At 48.2% G+C, this 17,179-nt stretch overlaps 1 protein-coding gene across 1 annotated transcript in view; it reads right to left on the bottom strand.

Moving 5' to 3' along the window:
- Nucleotides 1-17,179, bottom strand: part of AP1G1 (adaptor related protein complex 1 subunit gamma 1) — a 390,402-nt gene that overhangs the window by 326,222 nt on the left and 47,001 nt on the right. The window contains exon 3 of the mRNA XM_086945529.1: nt 1,851-1,973. Within this exon, the coding sequence (XP_086801655.1) occupies nt 1,851-1,973 (123 nt within the window). The remainder of the gene's footprint in view (nt 1-1,850; nt 1,974-17,179) is intronic.

Here is a 17,179-nt window from a genome sequence, read left to right as displayed (position 1 = left end):
ATGCTTTAACACCACCTCAAAATCCTCCCAGTGGTATCAATCATACTCTGAGAGCAGACCAACTTATGTTTTTCAGCCACATCAATCTTTTTACTTTCCTTGTCTTTTTCCTCTTCCCCCTTCATACATGGTTTGTTGGTGTCTTTCCATGCACACTTGCTATATTTGTGACATGTATTTGTGATGTATACATGTAGTCTTTTGTCAATGTACTAAAGTTTGCTCACTTTGTATGCCATTACAGCCCTGAAGAAGCCCATGTTTGAGTGAAACGCGTTGGCTGGTTTCATCATTTGCATACATTGCACAGCTGAAAATAAAATCCGAATAACAGCACTAGAATATGTTGTCTCATTGAATGTTTACACTTTGCTTTGTTCTTAGATGTTGCCTCTCATCTACCTAGTTTGTGGAGGAGCATACTGTTTGCTTTCAGACAATGTGGCTCACTAAGATGTCAGGTGGGCTATGGCCCTTGATGTGAAACCAGTTATCTGGTGGAGCCTTTTACTGTTCTTGTACTCATGGGGTGCCCCTGGTCTTTCCTGGAGCCGAGGTGGTCTCTCAGGGGTTTAGAGGTCTCAATCTTCAGATCCAGACCATAAGGATGGTGCCTCTTCTGGCTAGAGGCCAAATGGGCAACTTCCTCACAATTGGCGCTCTGCTACTTTTAGATAGTGTTTACAACTTCAAACCCAAAGGTGAAGTGAGGGGCAGCAAGCATTAATTGCATGTGAAGAGATCGAAGCGTGAGAAGTGGCGTTCCCTCTTGTGCCAAACTGTTTTACTTGCTCTTAAATGCCTGACAAGCGGAGCTAGTGGTTTCCTTGTGGTTTTGGAGCAAACAGAGGTTACACTCTTTGTTATAGTCCAACCAAAGGATTTTAACATTAGACTCAGGGTAGCATTGGAAGAGTATGTTCCACATAACCCACCTTCCCCCTTGCCCAAAGACATTTTCATATGACCTGATTCTCTATAAATCCCTTCAGTCCGAGTCGAAGTGGCAACTTTAAAGACGGGTTCATCAAAGCCCTTTGTAGACAAATCCGAGGCCTGGCAGAGGTTTCCTGGTTGTAGCTTGGCAAATCTGGAGCTCAAGATAAGTGTCCAAACCAGACAGCAGAAAAACAAAAAAAGAAAATCTGAGGTGGAGCCTTTGTTCTGTTGACTTGTGGGCTATAGGAGCGGTCCGAACAGACCTCGAAATCAAAACATTCTTTGAACAAAAACAAGTTACATATGTTCGTATCAAACATTAGATGACAGGAGTACACAGAGCAGGTCTATCGACAGCAGGGATCGGAGGAATGTTTCATTCCGCCTACAGAACTGGTGAAATTTGGCAACTTAGCATTACTCTCTTAACGTGGAGGTTTGGCCAAATTTCGCCAATTACGGAGTGACGGAATCTTTTTTCATGCAAGGCTCCAGAAATGCGAGCTGGCTAGCGCAATTTTCCAACATGGGTGCTCGCAGTCAGAGGGCTGCAGCAAAATCAACTCGAATGGCTGTTGACGCGTGTGCACCACATGCTGCTTGCACGACTGGTGCTAAATTGCAGCACGCATATTTTTCACCCATTGGCAGAACTCCGTGTAATCCTGCGGAGTATAACCCTACAGAATTCTGGAGTGAAACTCCATAAGTTGCACCCACGCCTAATCTACAGTCTCACAAGCTACAAACATGTTTACATTATTATTGAGGGTATAAGTACAAAGATCCCATGGTAGGAGCATTCTGTTAGGCATTCTAACGATTAGGAGTAATTACCATCCTCTAGAGGTTTCAGTGAAAAATTGAAGTTGCAATGTAAGTGAACATTTGGCCACACCAGGGACAATTACCTGAGAGATGTCATCAAGAATGGCTTTGTACAGTTTCTGCACAGTGTAAGCATGCATCTCCACACTATTTGTGATGAGTTGAATCAAATTAGGCACAGCATCATCCCGGACATAACTACCTGCCTGAAAGGAGAAAAATGTGGAAAATTAGACTCACACTATCAACAAGCCAATAATGATTTTTAAATAACCTCTCTCCCATTACTTGTTGAGGACTTATTGCTCTTGAAATTAGGCAACTTAGCAATATTTTTCCCCAACAAGCTCACAAATATGGTAGCCAGATAATGTTAGGGCATAGTTGACTTTACTCAGCACAATAAAGTCTGCACTCTTAAGGCATATGATCTAGAGCAGCACACTAATCAGCTCATTAGATTTCGTTCAACTGAAAATATCACAAGGTATCACGAATTGTGAAATAGGACTTCAACTTTTCAGACTTATAAATTAATTCCCCCTCCATCGACTAATAATAAAGCATTTGCTGTGTTTCAAAGGGCAAATAGTAACTCAGGTTCACTCACAGGACACCAAATTGTTTGAAATTTTGATCTTGGCTTTCCAGGAACTCGCTATGTCACTAATAACATTAGACAGCATGGTTATTTCTTTTTTTGGTTCAATCTTAAACTTAGTTTCATGGAACATTGCAGGGCTTTTACTAATTCATTAAAGAGTTCATTTGTAGATGAATTTAAGGTTAGCATTTAAGGTCTTGAGGACCATGAATATAGAAATCATATCTAATTTGCAAACCAATTAAAAGACCAACAAGTGGCAAAGCTAGTGGCGGTCTAGCAATTCTACTTTCAGCAAATGAATACTGTTCTTATGAAATACTGTCCTCTAACTCACCTTCTTTTCTGGGATTAGGCTGTGCTTGTATCACAATATACAGATAGAAACTGTTGCTGTTTAACATTTACATGCCCCCTAGGAGGGAAGCATAATATCGATTTGTTTGTACTAATACTACTATCATATTCAGTGAGGGAGTAAGCACTATTATTCTCATGTAGGACCTGAACACCAAAATAAGAAATCAGATATTGAAGGTATTTTAATCACTGCAAATAGAGTTGGCATCGTAATTTCCAGAAATAATGTTTCTAAATGCTGATAAACCTGGACTATTATAATTAAGAGAAATTGGCTGCAATGTTTTGAATGGTCTAGAAGGTGACAGCCTTATTACACAAGGTTTTGTCCCACTTGTCCTTGAATATGTAATTGCAACATGATACCTTTTCTTTGTTTCTAACTTTGAGGTTAACAATTAAAAATACAGTGCTCACTTGTTTTCACTTAAATATTGATTTTCATACTGCTAGTTCAACTTGAAAGGCGGATCATTAGAAATAGAAACCACACATTATCACATGTAGTGATACCCATAGTCCATTACCATCTTACAAAATCTGATTTGGGAACATTTAAATTTGGAAAGAGCTTCCTTTGTTGAAGTTTCAATTTATAACAGAATAGCAGTTCATGAATGCACAACTACTTATTTTGTTTCTAAACTTCACACTAATAATAAACAAGTACCTGAAGGAAAATGCTACTTACCCTTCAAGCATCTGTTCACAATGTGTAGTGCTGTAGATTGACATGACCTGCATGCTTTCCTGCCATCTAGTGTTGAGCTTGGACATTTGCAAGTTGTTTTCTTCTTAGAAATCTTTCCAGTCACAAGGTTTAGTGACTCCTCTCCAAGCTGGAAATGCGCTTGGGCATCAACGGCATGTCAGATTGTTTTTGGCACAGCAGGTGGGAGTAGTAAGGAGTCGTAAGTGAAACTTAAGTCATACGTGTCCAGGGAGGAGGGTGGGTGCATGTGAATCTGCAGCCATGCACACTGCGAACAAATGATTACACAGTAAAATTTTCTGTTCGTATGTGTTGCTGTAGGTAGACATGCGCTGCATAGACTAGAACAGTACCCTTCATAAGCAGTGGCTAGCGTGTAGATAATGCAGATGTCTGGAGTAGAGTTCTTAGAACTGTCAGGCAACCCAATGCCTGTTGTCTTCCAAGAACATACATGTAGTGCTCACCAAAGGTGGATGGGATTGACCACGTAGCCGCCTTGCATGTCAACTACAGAAATGTTACGTAAAAAGGCCATGGGAGCACCCTTCTTTCGAGTAGAATGAGCCCTAGGAGGAACAGGAAGGGCCCTATTGGCTTGGAGATAAAAAGTCTGAATGCGCTATCCATCTAGCAATCACTGCTTTGGGGATAGGATATCCCCTTTGAGGTTTTGCAAAGACCACAAACAAAAGGGGAGTTGTGCAAAAAAGGTTTAGACCTGTCAATGTAATACATGAGAACCTGCTTCACATCTAGGGATGGCGCATTCCCTCTGGTAAAGAGTCGGGCAGAAAGAAGAGTTGGAGCTCTAGACTCTGGTATAAACCAGCTTTGGAAGGAATTATAGGTTTTTGTGACAGGGAAAGGTTGCAGCCTAGTAAGTAGGATTTTGAGGTTCCACACTTGTACAGGGGGATTTCTAGGAGAAATTACTCTTAAGGCCTTCCTTGAATGCCTTGAAGACAGTGATGTGAAAGAGGGAGGAACGATCCCTGTTTTGCAAGTACACAGCTATAGCCTCTGAATGAAGGCAAGGGTAGGCTAAAGCGTACTACTGAAAGGTGGAGTAGGTAGATGATTATATCTTGGATTGCAGGTGTCAAAGGATCTAGCTTCTTGGCAATGCAGTAGTGGACAAATCTTTTCCACTTGGAGGCATAGCATGCACATGTGGTTGGTTCATGGGACTCTTGCAAGATGAGTATGCATTCCCGAGGGAAGCCCATGTAAACATAATTCTAGGACTTCAGGTGCAAGATCACTAGATTGAGTTGCTGGAAATCTGTGTGCCTTATCTGGCCTTTGTTTCTGGTGAAAAGGTAATGCAAATGCTACTTACCAGTATGCATCTGCTCTTGGCATGTAGGGCTGCTGACATTCATATCTGTGCATAGATCGCCGCCTAGTGTTGGGTCCGGATGATTGCACATTGTTGTCCTGGAAGAGTCTTCGAAGTATCACGAGATAGGTGGCTCCTCCCCTGGACTACAGTGCGCATGGGCATCGCCTCCATCCCCAGATTGTTTTTAGCCATTGGCAGAGATGGAGTGAAGTATGTGAGTCATGCCCATGCTATGAGCATATGTATATATATATATGAATACTGCAGCTGCTACAGGCGCCGGGGAGGAGGGTGGGCGATATGAATGTCAGCAGCCCTACATGCCAAGAACAGATGCATACTGGTAAGTAGCATTTGCAGTTCAAGGCATGTGGGCTGCTGAATTCATATCTGTGCATAGAATACATAGCAGTCCTCCCATTATTGGCGGCCGCCCGTGCCAGCTGCAGCAGTCTGAAAAAGTGTTTTGAGAACAGCCTGACCAACAGCTGCCTGCTGTTTGGAGTGCACGTCTACACAGTAATGTTTAGTGAAAGTATGTGTGGTAGACCATGTGGCTGCTCTACAAATATCTTCTAAGGGAATGTTACCTAGGAAAGCCATAGAGGCCCCCAACTTCCTGGTGGAGTGGGCTCTTGGTGGAATTGTGAGAGTGCGTTTAGCCTTAGCGTAACAGATCTGAATGCATTTCACGATCCACCTAGCGATCCCAGCTTTGGAGATAGCGTTTCCCTTGTGGTGTGAGGCAAATGCAACGAAAAGTTGCTTGGTCTTACGAAAATCTTTTGTCCTGTCAATGTAGTACATTAAGGCTCTTTTAACGTCAAGGGTGTGGAGCATCCGCTCCGCCAGCGACTCTGGGTTTTGAAAAAACACTGGCAACTCAATTGTCTGGTTCATGTGGAATTGAGATACAACCTTGGGTAAGAATTTAGGGTTAGTGCGGAGTACCACCCTGTTAGCGTGTACTTGGAAGAAAGGTTCTTGGATGGTGAGCGCCTGCAACTCACTAACCCTGCGTAGCGATGTAATTGCTACTAAGAAAGCAACCTTCCAAGTCAGAAACTGAAGCTCACAAGAGTGCAGTGGCTCAAAGGGAGGACCCATCAGCCTTTTAAGAACCACATTGAGGTTCCATTCCGGAGCTGGTGGTTTCCGTGGTGGAATGACCCTTTTGAGTCCTTCCAGAAAAGCCTTGATAGCAGGGACCTTAAAAAGTGATAGGTGTTGCCTATTCTGGAGGTATGCTGCCATTGCAGACAAGTGAATGCGGATGGAAGAATACGCCAAATTGCATTGGTACAGGTGGAACAGGTAACAAATGATGTTTTGAATGGAAGCATCTAGCGGGTCAATATCGTGGTTTACACAGTAAATGACAAACCGCTTCCATTTAGCCGCATAACAGGCTCTAGTAGTGGGCTTCCTTGCCTCCCGAATGATGTCCATGCAATCGGGGGGAAGTTTGAGGTAGCCAAACTCTAGGACTTCAGGAGCCAGATCGCCAGGTTGAGCTGTTGCGGATCTGGGTGCTGAATGTCGCCATGGCTCTGCGTCAGAAGGCTGGGAGTGAGATGAAGCCTTTGATGCGGTACCACGGAGAGTTCCAGAAACGTGGTGTACCATGGTTGGCGAGCCCACGTTGGAGCAACCAGGATGAGAGTCATCGAGTGCTGCCTGAGTTTGCGTGCCACCAGCGGTATCAGAGGTGCTGGGGGAAAAGCGTACGTAAATCTGCCTGACCAGTTCATCCACATCGCATTGCCCTGCGATTGCGGGTGTGGGAACCTGGCGGCGAAGCTTTGGCATTTTGCGTTCTCTTTTGTGGCGAACAGGTCTATCTCTGGATGACCCCACTTTTGGAAGTACGGTTGGAGTACTGATGGATGTATCTCCCACTCGTGCATTTGGTGGCTGTGCCTGCTGAGCAGGTCCGCCATCTGGTTGTCCTTGCCCGGGAGATGCTCCGCCATGAGGAAGATGTTCCTCTGAATGGCCCACTTCCACATGCTCTGAGCCAGATGAGACAGCTGCGGAGAGTGTGTGCCCCCCTGTTTCTGAATGTAGTACATGGCCGTCATGTTGTCCGTCCGGATCAACACGACCTTGTTGCACAGATGTACTTTGAATGCCTTCAAGGCCATGAAGATTGCCATCAGTTCCAAAACGTTGATGTGCATCTTCCTTTGCTGTAGTGTCCATAGTCCCTGCACTGTGTAGTGGAGTACATGCGCTCCCCATCCCTGGAGAGAAGCGTCCGTTGTCAGGATAATCTGTGGCACAGGCTCCTGGAACGGTCGGCCCTTGCAAAGGTTTTGTGGATTCCACCAATGCAGAGAGTTGTACGCCCGACCGCTCACCAACACTAGGTCTGTCAGTTGCCCATGAGCCTGAGTCCACTGACGTGCTAGGCACTCCTGAAGCGGACGCATATGTAGTCTCGCGTGCGGGACGATGGAGATGCAGGAGGCCATCATGCCTATCAACTGCATGAACACCTTCGCTGGAAGCGAGTGCTGAGGTCTGAATCGTTGGATCAGCGTTTGGATACTGGCGATTCTCACTGAATTTGGCTGCGCAGTGGCTGCCAGAGTGTCTATTGTCGCGCCCAGATACTGCCGTATATGGGCGGGTTGGAGATGGGATTTTGGATAAATCAGCGAGAATCCCAGATCGTGCAGGAGATGAATGGTGCGGGACACGTGGTCGGCGCACTGCTGTTCTGACTTTGCCTGAATGAGCCAGTCGTCCAGATAGGGATAGACATGGACGTTCTGGCGTCGTAGATGCGCCACCACAGTCGCCAGGCACTTTGTAAAGACTCTTGGCGCTGTGGTGACCCCGAAAGGCAGAACCCTGAACTGGTAGTGCTGGTCTTGAATCGTGAATCTGAGGTACTTCCTGTGGGAAGGATGCAGGGGGATATGAAAGTATGCATCCTTCAGATCCAGCGTAGCCAGGAAGTCCCCCTGTCGAAGCAGGGGGAGGACCTGCTGCAACGTGAGCATATGGAAGTGCTCCGATAGAATGTACCAGTTGAGGGGCCTGAGGTCCAGGATGGGCCTGAGGGATCCGTCCTTTTTGGGGATTAGAAAGTACAGAGAGTAAACTCCTGTTCCCCTTTCTTGCAGTGGGGCGAGCTCTATTGCCCCTTTTTGCCGCATGACTTGAACTTCCTGCTGCAACAAGTGCAAGTGCTCGCCGGACATAGGACGGTTTCTTGGAGGTATGTTTGGTGGAGTGGAAGTAAGTTCCAGACAGTAACCGTACTGGATAAGAGACTTGACCCACCTGTCCATGGTGATGGATTTCCACGCGGGCAGGAACTGCTGGAGTCTCCCCCCGACCGGTGTTGTGTGGTCGGGGGGCAGTGACAAGGCGTCACTGTTTGTTGGCGGTGGAGGACCTGGAGCTGTTGTTTCCACGTCCCCTGCCTTTGACGTTGTTGCCCCTGTAACCACCTCTACCTTTGTTGGTGTACGAGGTTTGGGTGTTGCTCTTGTAGTACTGTGTGGATTGGGATGCCTGACCCCTTGAGGTGCCTCTGTTATTGGAGCGGCGAAAGGAACCACCCCGAAATTGCTGAGACTGGAGGGCCCCCATAGACTTAGCAGTGTCCGTGTCTTTCTTCATTTTTTCAAGTGTCGCATCCACCTCGGGGCCAAACAGATGGTCAGGATTAACTGTTTGGTTCAAGATGGTTGTCTGTATATCTGGTTTGAAGCCTGATATTCTAAGCCATGCATGTCTCCTCAGCAACACGCTAGTGTTGATCGCCCTGGAGGCGGTATCAGCCACGTCCAGCGCACATTTGATGGAAGCGTTGGTGATCAGCTTCCCCTCCTGAATCAACATTTCACCTGCCTCCTTGTACTGATCAGGTAAGTGCTGCAGAAGTGTTTCTAGGGTGTCGTAATGCGCCCTATCGTAGCGTGCAAGTAGGGCCTGCGTGTTTGAAATGCGCCAAATATTAGCTGCCTGCGCAGCAATTCGTTTCCCTGAGGCTTCAAATATTTTTGACTCTTTGTCTGGGGGAGGAGCGTCACCCGTGGTCTGCGAGTTCGCCCGCTTACGTGCGTTGGATACAACCAAAGAATCCAGTGGCAAGTGTCCCTTGATGTACGTTGGATCCGAGGGCGCTGCCTTGTATTTTTTATCAATACGAGGATTGATGACTCTCGCCCGAGTGGGCTCCCTGAAAACCTCTGGCGCGTGCTTCAGCACTCCCTTGAGCATAGGCAATGTCTTGACTGACTTTTCAGCCACTGAGAAAGTGTCAAACAGAAAATCGACATCCACAGGATCTGAATGTAGGCCGACATCATGATTAGCTGCAGCTCTCTCAATCAGAGCGTTGAAGGCTGCAGAGTCCTCTGTTGGAGAAGTCTTTGCTGCAAAAAGCTGCGGTTCATGACCCGACTGAGGGTCCTCAGGGTCGCCTCCGGCAGACCAAGGTTCATGTACCTCCTCTGGATCCGAGTATGCTGGATAATTGTACTCGTCCTCTTCATCTCCGTCACCTTCCCCCGCGTTTGAATGCGTTGGTGAAAGTTCCAAATTATGTGGAGATGCAGGCTCTATAGGGGCAGAAGTACCCGCAGAGTCCTTTTTGTTTTTGAGTGGAATACAATAATGCTCCAACACCGGCTCCGTGGTGATCTTCCGTTTGAGGAGAGAGAGCTTCCCGGTGTTGGCGACGATGATAACCTCTCGACGCTCCTCATCTGCGAGTGGCTGGAGCCGAGGCTTCGGCACCACCAAGGACGCCTTGGGCGTTGACACCACCTTCAAAGGCACCCCGGCCCCATGCCTCGGAGCGAAAGCCTTCGGCGTCGTCTTCGGCGGCAGCGTGTAGCGGATAGGCGTCTGCGCCTTTGCCGGCTTTGGTGTAGGCTTCGGCACCACATCCTTCGGTTCGGGAGCCACAGCGTCCTTCCGAATCTGCTGCAGGGACTCCACGACCTTTTTTGTTAAGGCCGGGGAGGGCTGGACCGGCTCGAGCGATTTCCCCGAGTCCGGAGTCGGGTCGGCGAAAGGCACGGTCTTCGGCGCCGACACATCACCATCCTTGGCCTTGACGGCCGGAGTCGGCGCAGCCAGAGCTTCGGCTTCGTCCTGACGCTTCTTCGGAGCCTTTTTCGGGTCATCGACCTCGACCACCTTCGGCGCCGACGCGGCCGCGTCGGTCGTCTTCGCCTTCGACACCGGGGTCGTCGGGTCGGCCATCTTGGCGTGGCTCTTGCTGTCGGCCATTTTGAATTTCTTAGACTTCGAGGCCTCTGGAGCCTTCTGTCCCACCAGTGCGACTTTCACTTTCGGTTTCGAAACCGTTGGTGTGGACCCCGATGGCTTCACTTTCGTTTTCTTCAACGGGAGTGGCACATCAGAAATGTCCGTGGCCGGGCCCTGAGGCGAGGCCGTGGGACGATTAACGAGGTCTTGGGTAAGGCCCGAAGGCGATCCCTCGACCTGGGCCGTATAATGGGGGTTGACCCCTGAGTCAGTTTGAGGATGCTCCTCCTCTGAGCTATTCTCCACGGTGGCAATGGCCCCATCGTCGTCCCCTACCTCACCGACGACTTCATCAAACTCCTCGTCTCCCGCGTCGTAGTTTTCGTCCTCCGACACCGGGCTAGAGTCCGAAACTTGAAAGACATTGTCGTCTCCAACGTCTTCTTCGGAGATGTTGTCTGGCGGGGGCACTGATAACTGGGCCTGGAGTCTAGCGGCCCGACGAAGCTTGAGAGTCTTCTTACACCGGAACTTTGAGCAGGCCATACACCTGGCCTCATCATGGTCCGGCGACAGACATTTGTTGCACACTGGGTGCACGTCGAGGTGTGAATACTTTGAGGTGCACACCGGGCACCACTTAAACGGAGTTCGTTCCATGTCTGGAGCGTCGTGTAGGCCCGTCCGCGCCGACAGCACGCGGAAGGGCAGCAAGAGTTCGTAGCTGAAGAACAGTCAAACCCGAACGAAAAACGATACCGACGCCAAGCCTAAAGACCTTTTGGTCTCAAGTTAGGAAAGTTAAACAACTATCGATTCCGACAGAGGGAACCGAAACACACCCGAACCCAATGGCGGAAAAAAACAATCTGGGGATGGAGGCGATGCCCATGCGCACTGTAGTCCAGGGGAGGAGCCACCTATCTCGTGATACTTCGAAGACTCTTCCAGGACAACAATGTGCAATCATCCGGACCCAACACTAGGCGGCGATCTATGCACAGATATGAATTCAGCAGCCCACATGCCTCGAACACCTTGCTAGGAAGCCTTTTGCAGGGGCTGTAGGAAGCTGGCTTTCTGTTGCTGTAACCCCCCCCCCACACACACACACACTTTTTGCCAGACTACTGATGCACTTTGACTTCATGTGCCTTGGGTCCCTGCCAATCAAGTTCCCAGAACCTGTGTTCTCTCTGAAAACTGTACCTTGTACCCCCAATTGACACCTCTCTGGCCACATCTCAGTCCCTTGTAAAATGTACCATGGGTACCAAGGGCACTGTGGTCAGGGAAGGCCACCAAAGACTGTAGCTCTTATAGTGCCACCCCTAGAGGCCCTGTACCTTTAAACAGGCAAACTGCCATGGCAGGCTGCGTGTTTTGGTGCAGAACAAAGTGAAGAGTCGACACAAACCCTGTATCCCCTACAATCTCTTAGACATTGTAAGTGCAGTAATGCCATAAAGAATATACAGTGCTGGGAGTCTATCATTACAAACTCCACACGACCATAATGGCTTTACTGACAACTGGGAAGTTTGATATCAAACTTCTCAGCACATTAAACCCACACTGATGCCAGTGTGGGATTTAATGAAAAATGCACTCAGAGGACATCTTAGAGATGCCCCCTGAAAAACGACCAGCCTCTGGTGGGTTCCCTGACTGGTACACACCAGCCACAAGACATTTCTGGACCCCTGGGGTGGAAGCCTTCGCTCCAGGAGCCCAAAAAGGATAAGTTACTTACCTGTAATCCTAGTTCTCTTCTAGAGGTATCCTCATCAAAGTCATAAGCACTGAATATTCCTGCCCATGTGAGGGGTCCCCGGAAATAATAAAAATGTATATATGAAAAAAACATATATATACAGCTCTATATATGTACAAACATATCATTTTTTCTCATACCAATGCAGCCCACACCTAGGAGGCTAAATGTAATAAAAACACATACACTGCTTTTGCAAACATACATAATATATGTATAAAAACACATGAGGGCAAGAAGCACTTGAACTCTGTTTTTAATGAGGAAATCTCCTAAGTAAACTGCAAAAGAAAAGCAGGCATTGTTAGCCTACAGGCTGCATTGCAAACCAGCATAGAAAATGAAAGCAATCTTCCATAAAAAGTGGCCCAGTGCCTTTAAGGCAGCCATGACCCCTAGCTTCCCATCATGCTCAGCGGTGACAGTTAGGTCAGTTGTTCTTTGCGTAACCCAGACGATCAGGTCACCAAGATAATATTTAAGAATGAAGTAATCTCATTTGCCTGGGGAGGCAGGTGGGTTGCTTATGACTTTGATGAGGATACCCCTGGAAGAGAAATAGGATTGCAGGTAAGTGACTTATCCTTCCCTTCCAGGGGATCCTCATCTATAGTCATAAGAACTGAATAGAATAGCAAGCCCATCAACCACCTGCAGGAAAATGAGAAACAAAGTGACCCAATTAACGACAACCGAAAAAATCAGCTGTTGAACAGATTCCTCAAGGAGGCTTGACCTACTTGAGTGTCTGCTCTAGTATCTGAGTCAAGACAGTAGTGTCTTGTAAATGTATGCACTGATCTCCAAGTGGCTGCTTTACAGATCTCAGAGAGCGGTACATTATTGAGAAAAGCAGTCGTAGCTGCTTTTCCTCTCGTGGAATGAGCTTTGGGAGCGGACGAAAGAGGCTTCTGTGCTAACTGGTAAGCCATTTTGATGCATGAGACTATCCATCTGGAGATGGACCGCTTTGATGCTGGGAAACCTGTCCTGACCGAACCATAATTAATAAATAGGTGATCAGACTTTCTCAATGGCTTTAACTTGTCCAGATAAAACTTCAAGACCCTTTTAAGGTCCGATGAATGTAGCACCCTCTCAGCAGGAGTGGAGGGGTTGGGGAAAAAGGTTGGAAGAGAAATGGTTTGATTAACATGAAAATCGGACACCACCTTCGTAAGGAAGGAAGGATGTGTTCTGAGGACTACACAATTGAGACGGAAGACCAAGTAGGGCTCTTTTGAACAGAGGGCCTGTATCTCACTCACCCTAAAAGCTGAGGTGATAGCTACCAAGAAAGCTACCTTCCACGTAAGCTGTTGCAAGGTTGCTTTGTGGATAGGTTCAGAGGGTGGACCCATTAATTTTGACAAATTTAGCACCCAAGGAGGTGAAGGAGGTCGGACCGGAGGGTAGACCTTCTTAAGACCCTGTAGGAAATCCTTCACCACTTGTAACTGAAAGAATGAGAGTTGAGAAGGAGAACTTCTGTAAGCAGTTATGGCAGCCAGGTGCACCTTAATGGACGAGAATTTGAAACCTGCTCTGGCCAGGTGAGGCAGATAGGGCAAGATTACGTCCTCCTGCCCCTTGGTGGGACTACAATTATTTTGCACGCACCATATGTAAAAACGTTTCCATTCACAAGCATAAGAGTGCCTTGTCGAAGGTCTCCTTGCCTCTTTCAATATGGTCGTGCAGTCTTGGGGTATACCTAGATGCCCATACTGGAGGACCTCAGGAGCCATGCAGCCAAGTTCAGTGATGGAAGGTTGTGGTGATGAATCCTCCCGTTCATCTTGGACAGTAGGTCCTGTCTGCATGGCAGGCTCTTGTGTGGACTCACTGACATATGTAGAAGGTCCGGGTACCACCAGTGCCTCGGCCAGTCCGGAGCAATCAGTATCATCGTGGTGTTCGAGTGTGATAGCTTGGTCACCACTTTCGGGATGTGAGGCAGGGGTGGAAAGGCGTACACAAATGCCCCAGACCAGTTGATCACAAGGGCATTCCCCTTCGATCCTGGTCGGTAGTACCTTGAGGCGAAGTCTCTGCATTTTGTGTTTTCGTTGTCCGCGAACAGATCTATGCTTGGACAGCCCCAAGCCTGAAGTGGTCGTCGACCCCTTCGTCGTTGAGAACCCAGTCCTGCTGTTCCTCGAAGTGGCGACTGAGGGCATCAGCTTGAGAATTCTGCTCTCCGGGCAGGTGAACTGCTGTGATGGATATATTCCTTGCCAGTAGCCAGTGCCAAAGGGACTGCGCCTCCAATGAAAGTCCTCAAGCGAGTTTCCCCCTGCTTGTTCAGGTAGTACATTGTGGTGGTATTGTCCGTCTGTACTAGGATGGAACTCGCCTGAATCGAAGGGAGGAAAGCCTTGAGAGCAAGTTGAACAGCCCTTAGCTCCAGCATGTTTATATGGTACAACTGCTCTTTTGAGGACCATAGGCATCTGGAGAGACACCATGTGGGCTCCCCATCATTGTAGGGATGCGTCTGTGATCAGAGTCTGAGAGGGGGGAGTTTGATGGAACGGAACTTCTACTTTCAGGTTGCCCCTCTTCATCCACCACGGAATGGATGCTGTGGTTGCGTGTGATAGACAGATCTGGTCTTCCCAGCGAGAAGACCGTTGATCCCATTTATCCGCTAGATCCTGCTGTAGAGGACGCATTTTCAATCTGGCTTTGGGTACCAGAAAAATATAGGATGCCATTGATCCTAGAAGGAAGGTGATCTGACGCACCGAAAAGAGGTTGCTCTTTAAGATCTGTCTGCCTTTCTGAATGATGGATAATTGTCTCTCCTCCGAAGGAAACACTTTTCCTCGCTCTGAGTCTATCAGCGCCCCCAGGTAGTAGATTGTTTAAGTGGGTAGCTGCATCGACTTTTTGAAGTTCACGTGTAGGCCCAGTTTTAGACAGAGCCCTAGACACTGCTGGAAATGGTTCCTCACTCTGGGAGAGGTGCCCTTCAGCAACCAATTGTCCAGATAAGGGTATACGACTGTGCCTCTGCGTCGCAGAGCAGCTGCCACCACTGCCATGCACTTCGTGAACACCCGGGGAGCTGATTTGAGTCCGAAGGACAGCACTTTTACTTGATAGTGGGATGTTCCGACTATGAATCGTAGATATTGCCGGTGATGCCGATTTATCGGTATATGAAAATAGGCATCTTGCAGATCCAGCGAACACATCTAATCCCCTTTGCGGAGGTGAGGATATATTTGGTGGAGAGCCAACATGCAAAAAAAGTCTCGTTTGATGGACTTGTTGAGTGCTCGCAGATCCAGAATGGGTCTGTATTCCGAATTTTGACCTTTTTTCTTTACCAGGAAGTATCTGGAATAAACTCCTCGACCTCTTTGTGACCGTGGGACCTCCTCTATGGCTGATTTTTGGAGAAGGATGCTCACTTCCCTCTGCAGCATGTTGACTTAGTAACATGATGATGGTACCAGAGGGATTGAGGGAGGACGACGTCGGAAATATAGAGTACACATTTTGCAGCGTAGCCAACACCCACTGATCCTTTGTGATGGCTCGCCACTCTTGCAGATGATTTGCAACACTTCCTCCTACTGGAGTGGTGGACGGTAATGGAGGAAGCAGAAACTCATTGCTTGGCTGGAGCTTTCGTCGTGGTAGAGGACTGGCGGTTCCCTCCTCTACCCCGGTTTGATTGCCGGCTAAACTACTGCAAATTCTGCTGACTGTAGGTTTTAGTTCTTTTGCCAATGAGGGGTTTGAACCCTCTGTTTGAAAGAGCGGCGATCAGTATTGCGGTAACCGCGACAAAACTCTTTTCTCTTCTCCAGCACTACCGCCTTTAGGGTATCTAGCTTGGTCTTCATCCGCTCTTCATCGGTGTGCGAGCCAAACAACGATGAACCAGAAAATGGCAGGTTGAGAATCCGGGATTGTGCCTCTGGCTTCAACACTAAGGTGAAGCCATGAAGATCTTCTGGCACGAATTCCGTGGGTGTAGGAGTGTGTTGAAAATGTAGATCCATCCGCCGCAGCACTAATTACTTGGTTCGCTACCAAGCTGCCCTCCTGTAAAACTTCCTCGAAGTCCTTGCGGTCGTCCTTGGGTAGTTTATCGGTAAAACGCTGTAGCGAGTCCCACACAGCTCTATCGTAACGCCCTAATAAAGCTGACGCACTGGAGACTTTAAGCATGGATGCAGAAGTGTCACATACTTTTCTCCCGAATGAGTCTTGTGCCTTGCTCTCCTTGTCTGGTGGTACTGTAGACGAGGAGGCCACTGAGTGGGTCTTTCTGGCGGCAGCCATAATTACAGAGTCCGGTTTTGGATCTGACTTCAAGAAGGAGGGATCCTCCTCCGACGGACGATACTTTTTCAGAATTCTTGCCGGTGCAGTCTCGAGAGAATCTGGAGTAAGAAAAATGTCCATAACCGGTTTAAGAAGTCCCGGTACCAAAGGCAGTAACGGGCGAGAGGACGTCTTCTGGTTCAAAGTCTCCAAAATGACTGAAGTACTCTGCTGAACAGGTCTAGGAATGTTCAGTTTGGTAGCCCCCCTAGAAAGCACGTCCTGGAATGTGCTTCCATCGCCCACTGAAGAGATCCTCGACGGTGGACTGTCAGTAAGGGTTGGTGAGTAGTCTCTTTTTGAGGAGTATGTTGAGGAGGTGGAAGGTGTTGGAGACCTGCGTAGTCTTCTGCTGCGTGATCTTGATCTCCTCTTAGATGATGGTGCAGGAGAGCGAGTGCGAGCTCTTCCTCTTGGAGGAGAAAAATCTGCATCTTGCGCTAGGCGAGCCAGAGGGGACTTGTGAGCCGGACTGGGCTCCCGTCTAACACCTGCGCTTGTGTATGATCAGCCCATAGGCGTAATGGTCGCATCCATCTGGGAGAGAGTTGAATAGATTGAGACCCCTCCGCTTTAACAGGAGAACGACGTGGAGATTTCTGTCAGTCCTTTTTTACTGTACGTTGATGACCAGAGGGAGAGTCCCGTCTACTTGAGGACGAAATAACCACCTCTGGAGAACAGGACCTGGTGATGGAAAGGTGGGAGCCTGCTCTCGACGTCGATGAAGGAGATGGAGAGAAGCTTACCGGGACTGACACGACGGAGACCTCTGCCTCGACGTCGTTCGCGACGGAGATCTTTGTCGCGACGTCCATCTTCTTGATGTCGGTTAAGGCATGCACGTCGACGCCGACTGTCTCGACGGAGACCTGCGTCTTGACGTCTATCTGGATCTTTTGCGTTTCGACGGATTATGCTTCGACGCCGAGAGCCGTGTCAACTGAGACTCCTGACTCGACCTCCATCGGCCTCGCTTCGACAGATCTATGCCTCTAATTCGAACGTCGCATCGACGGAGACTCCTGTCTCGACGTCGATAGT

The sequence above is a fragment of the Lissotriton vulgaris genome, chromosome 12 (genome assembly GCF_964263255.1).
Source record: "Lissotriton vulgaris chromosome 12, aLisVul1.2, whole genome shotgun sequence".
Taxonomy (NCBI): domain Eukaryota; kingdom Metazoa; phylum Chordata; class Amphibia; order Caudata; family Salamandridae; genus Lissotriton; species Lissotriton vulgaris.
The sequence above is the reverse complement of the archived record's forward strand: the minus strand, read 5'-3'. Positions and strand labels throughout refer to the sequence as shown.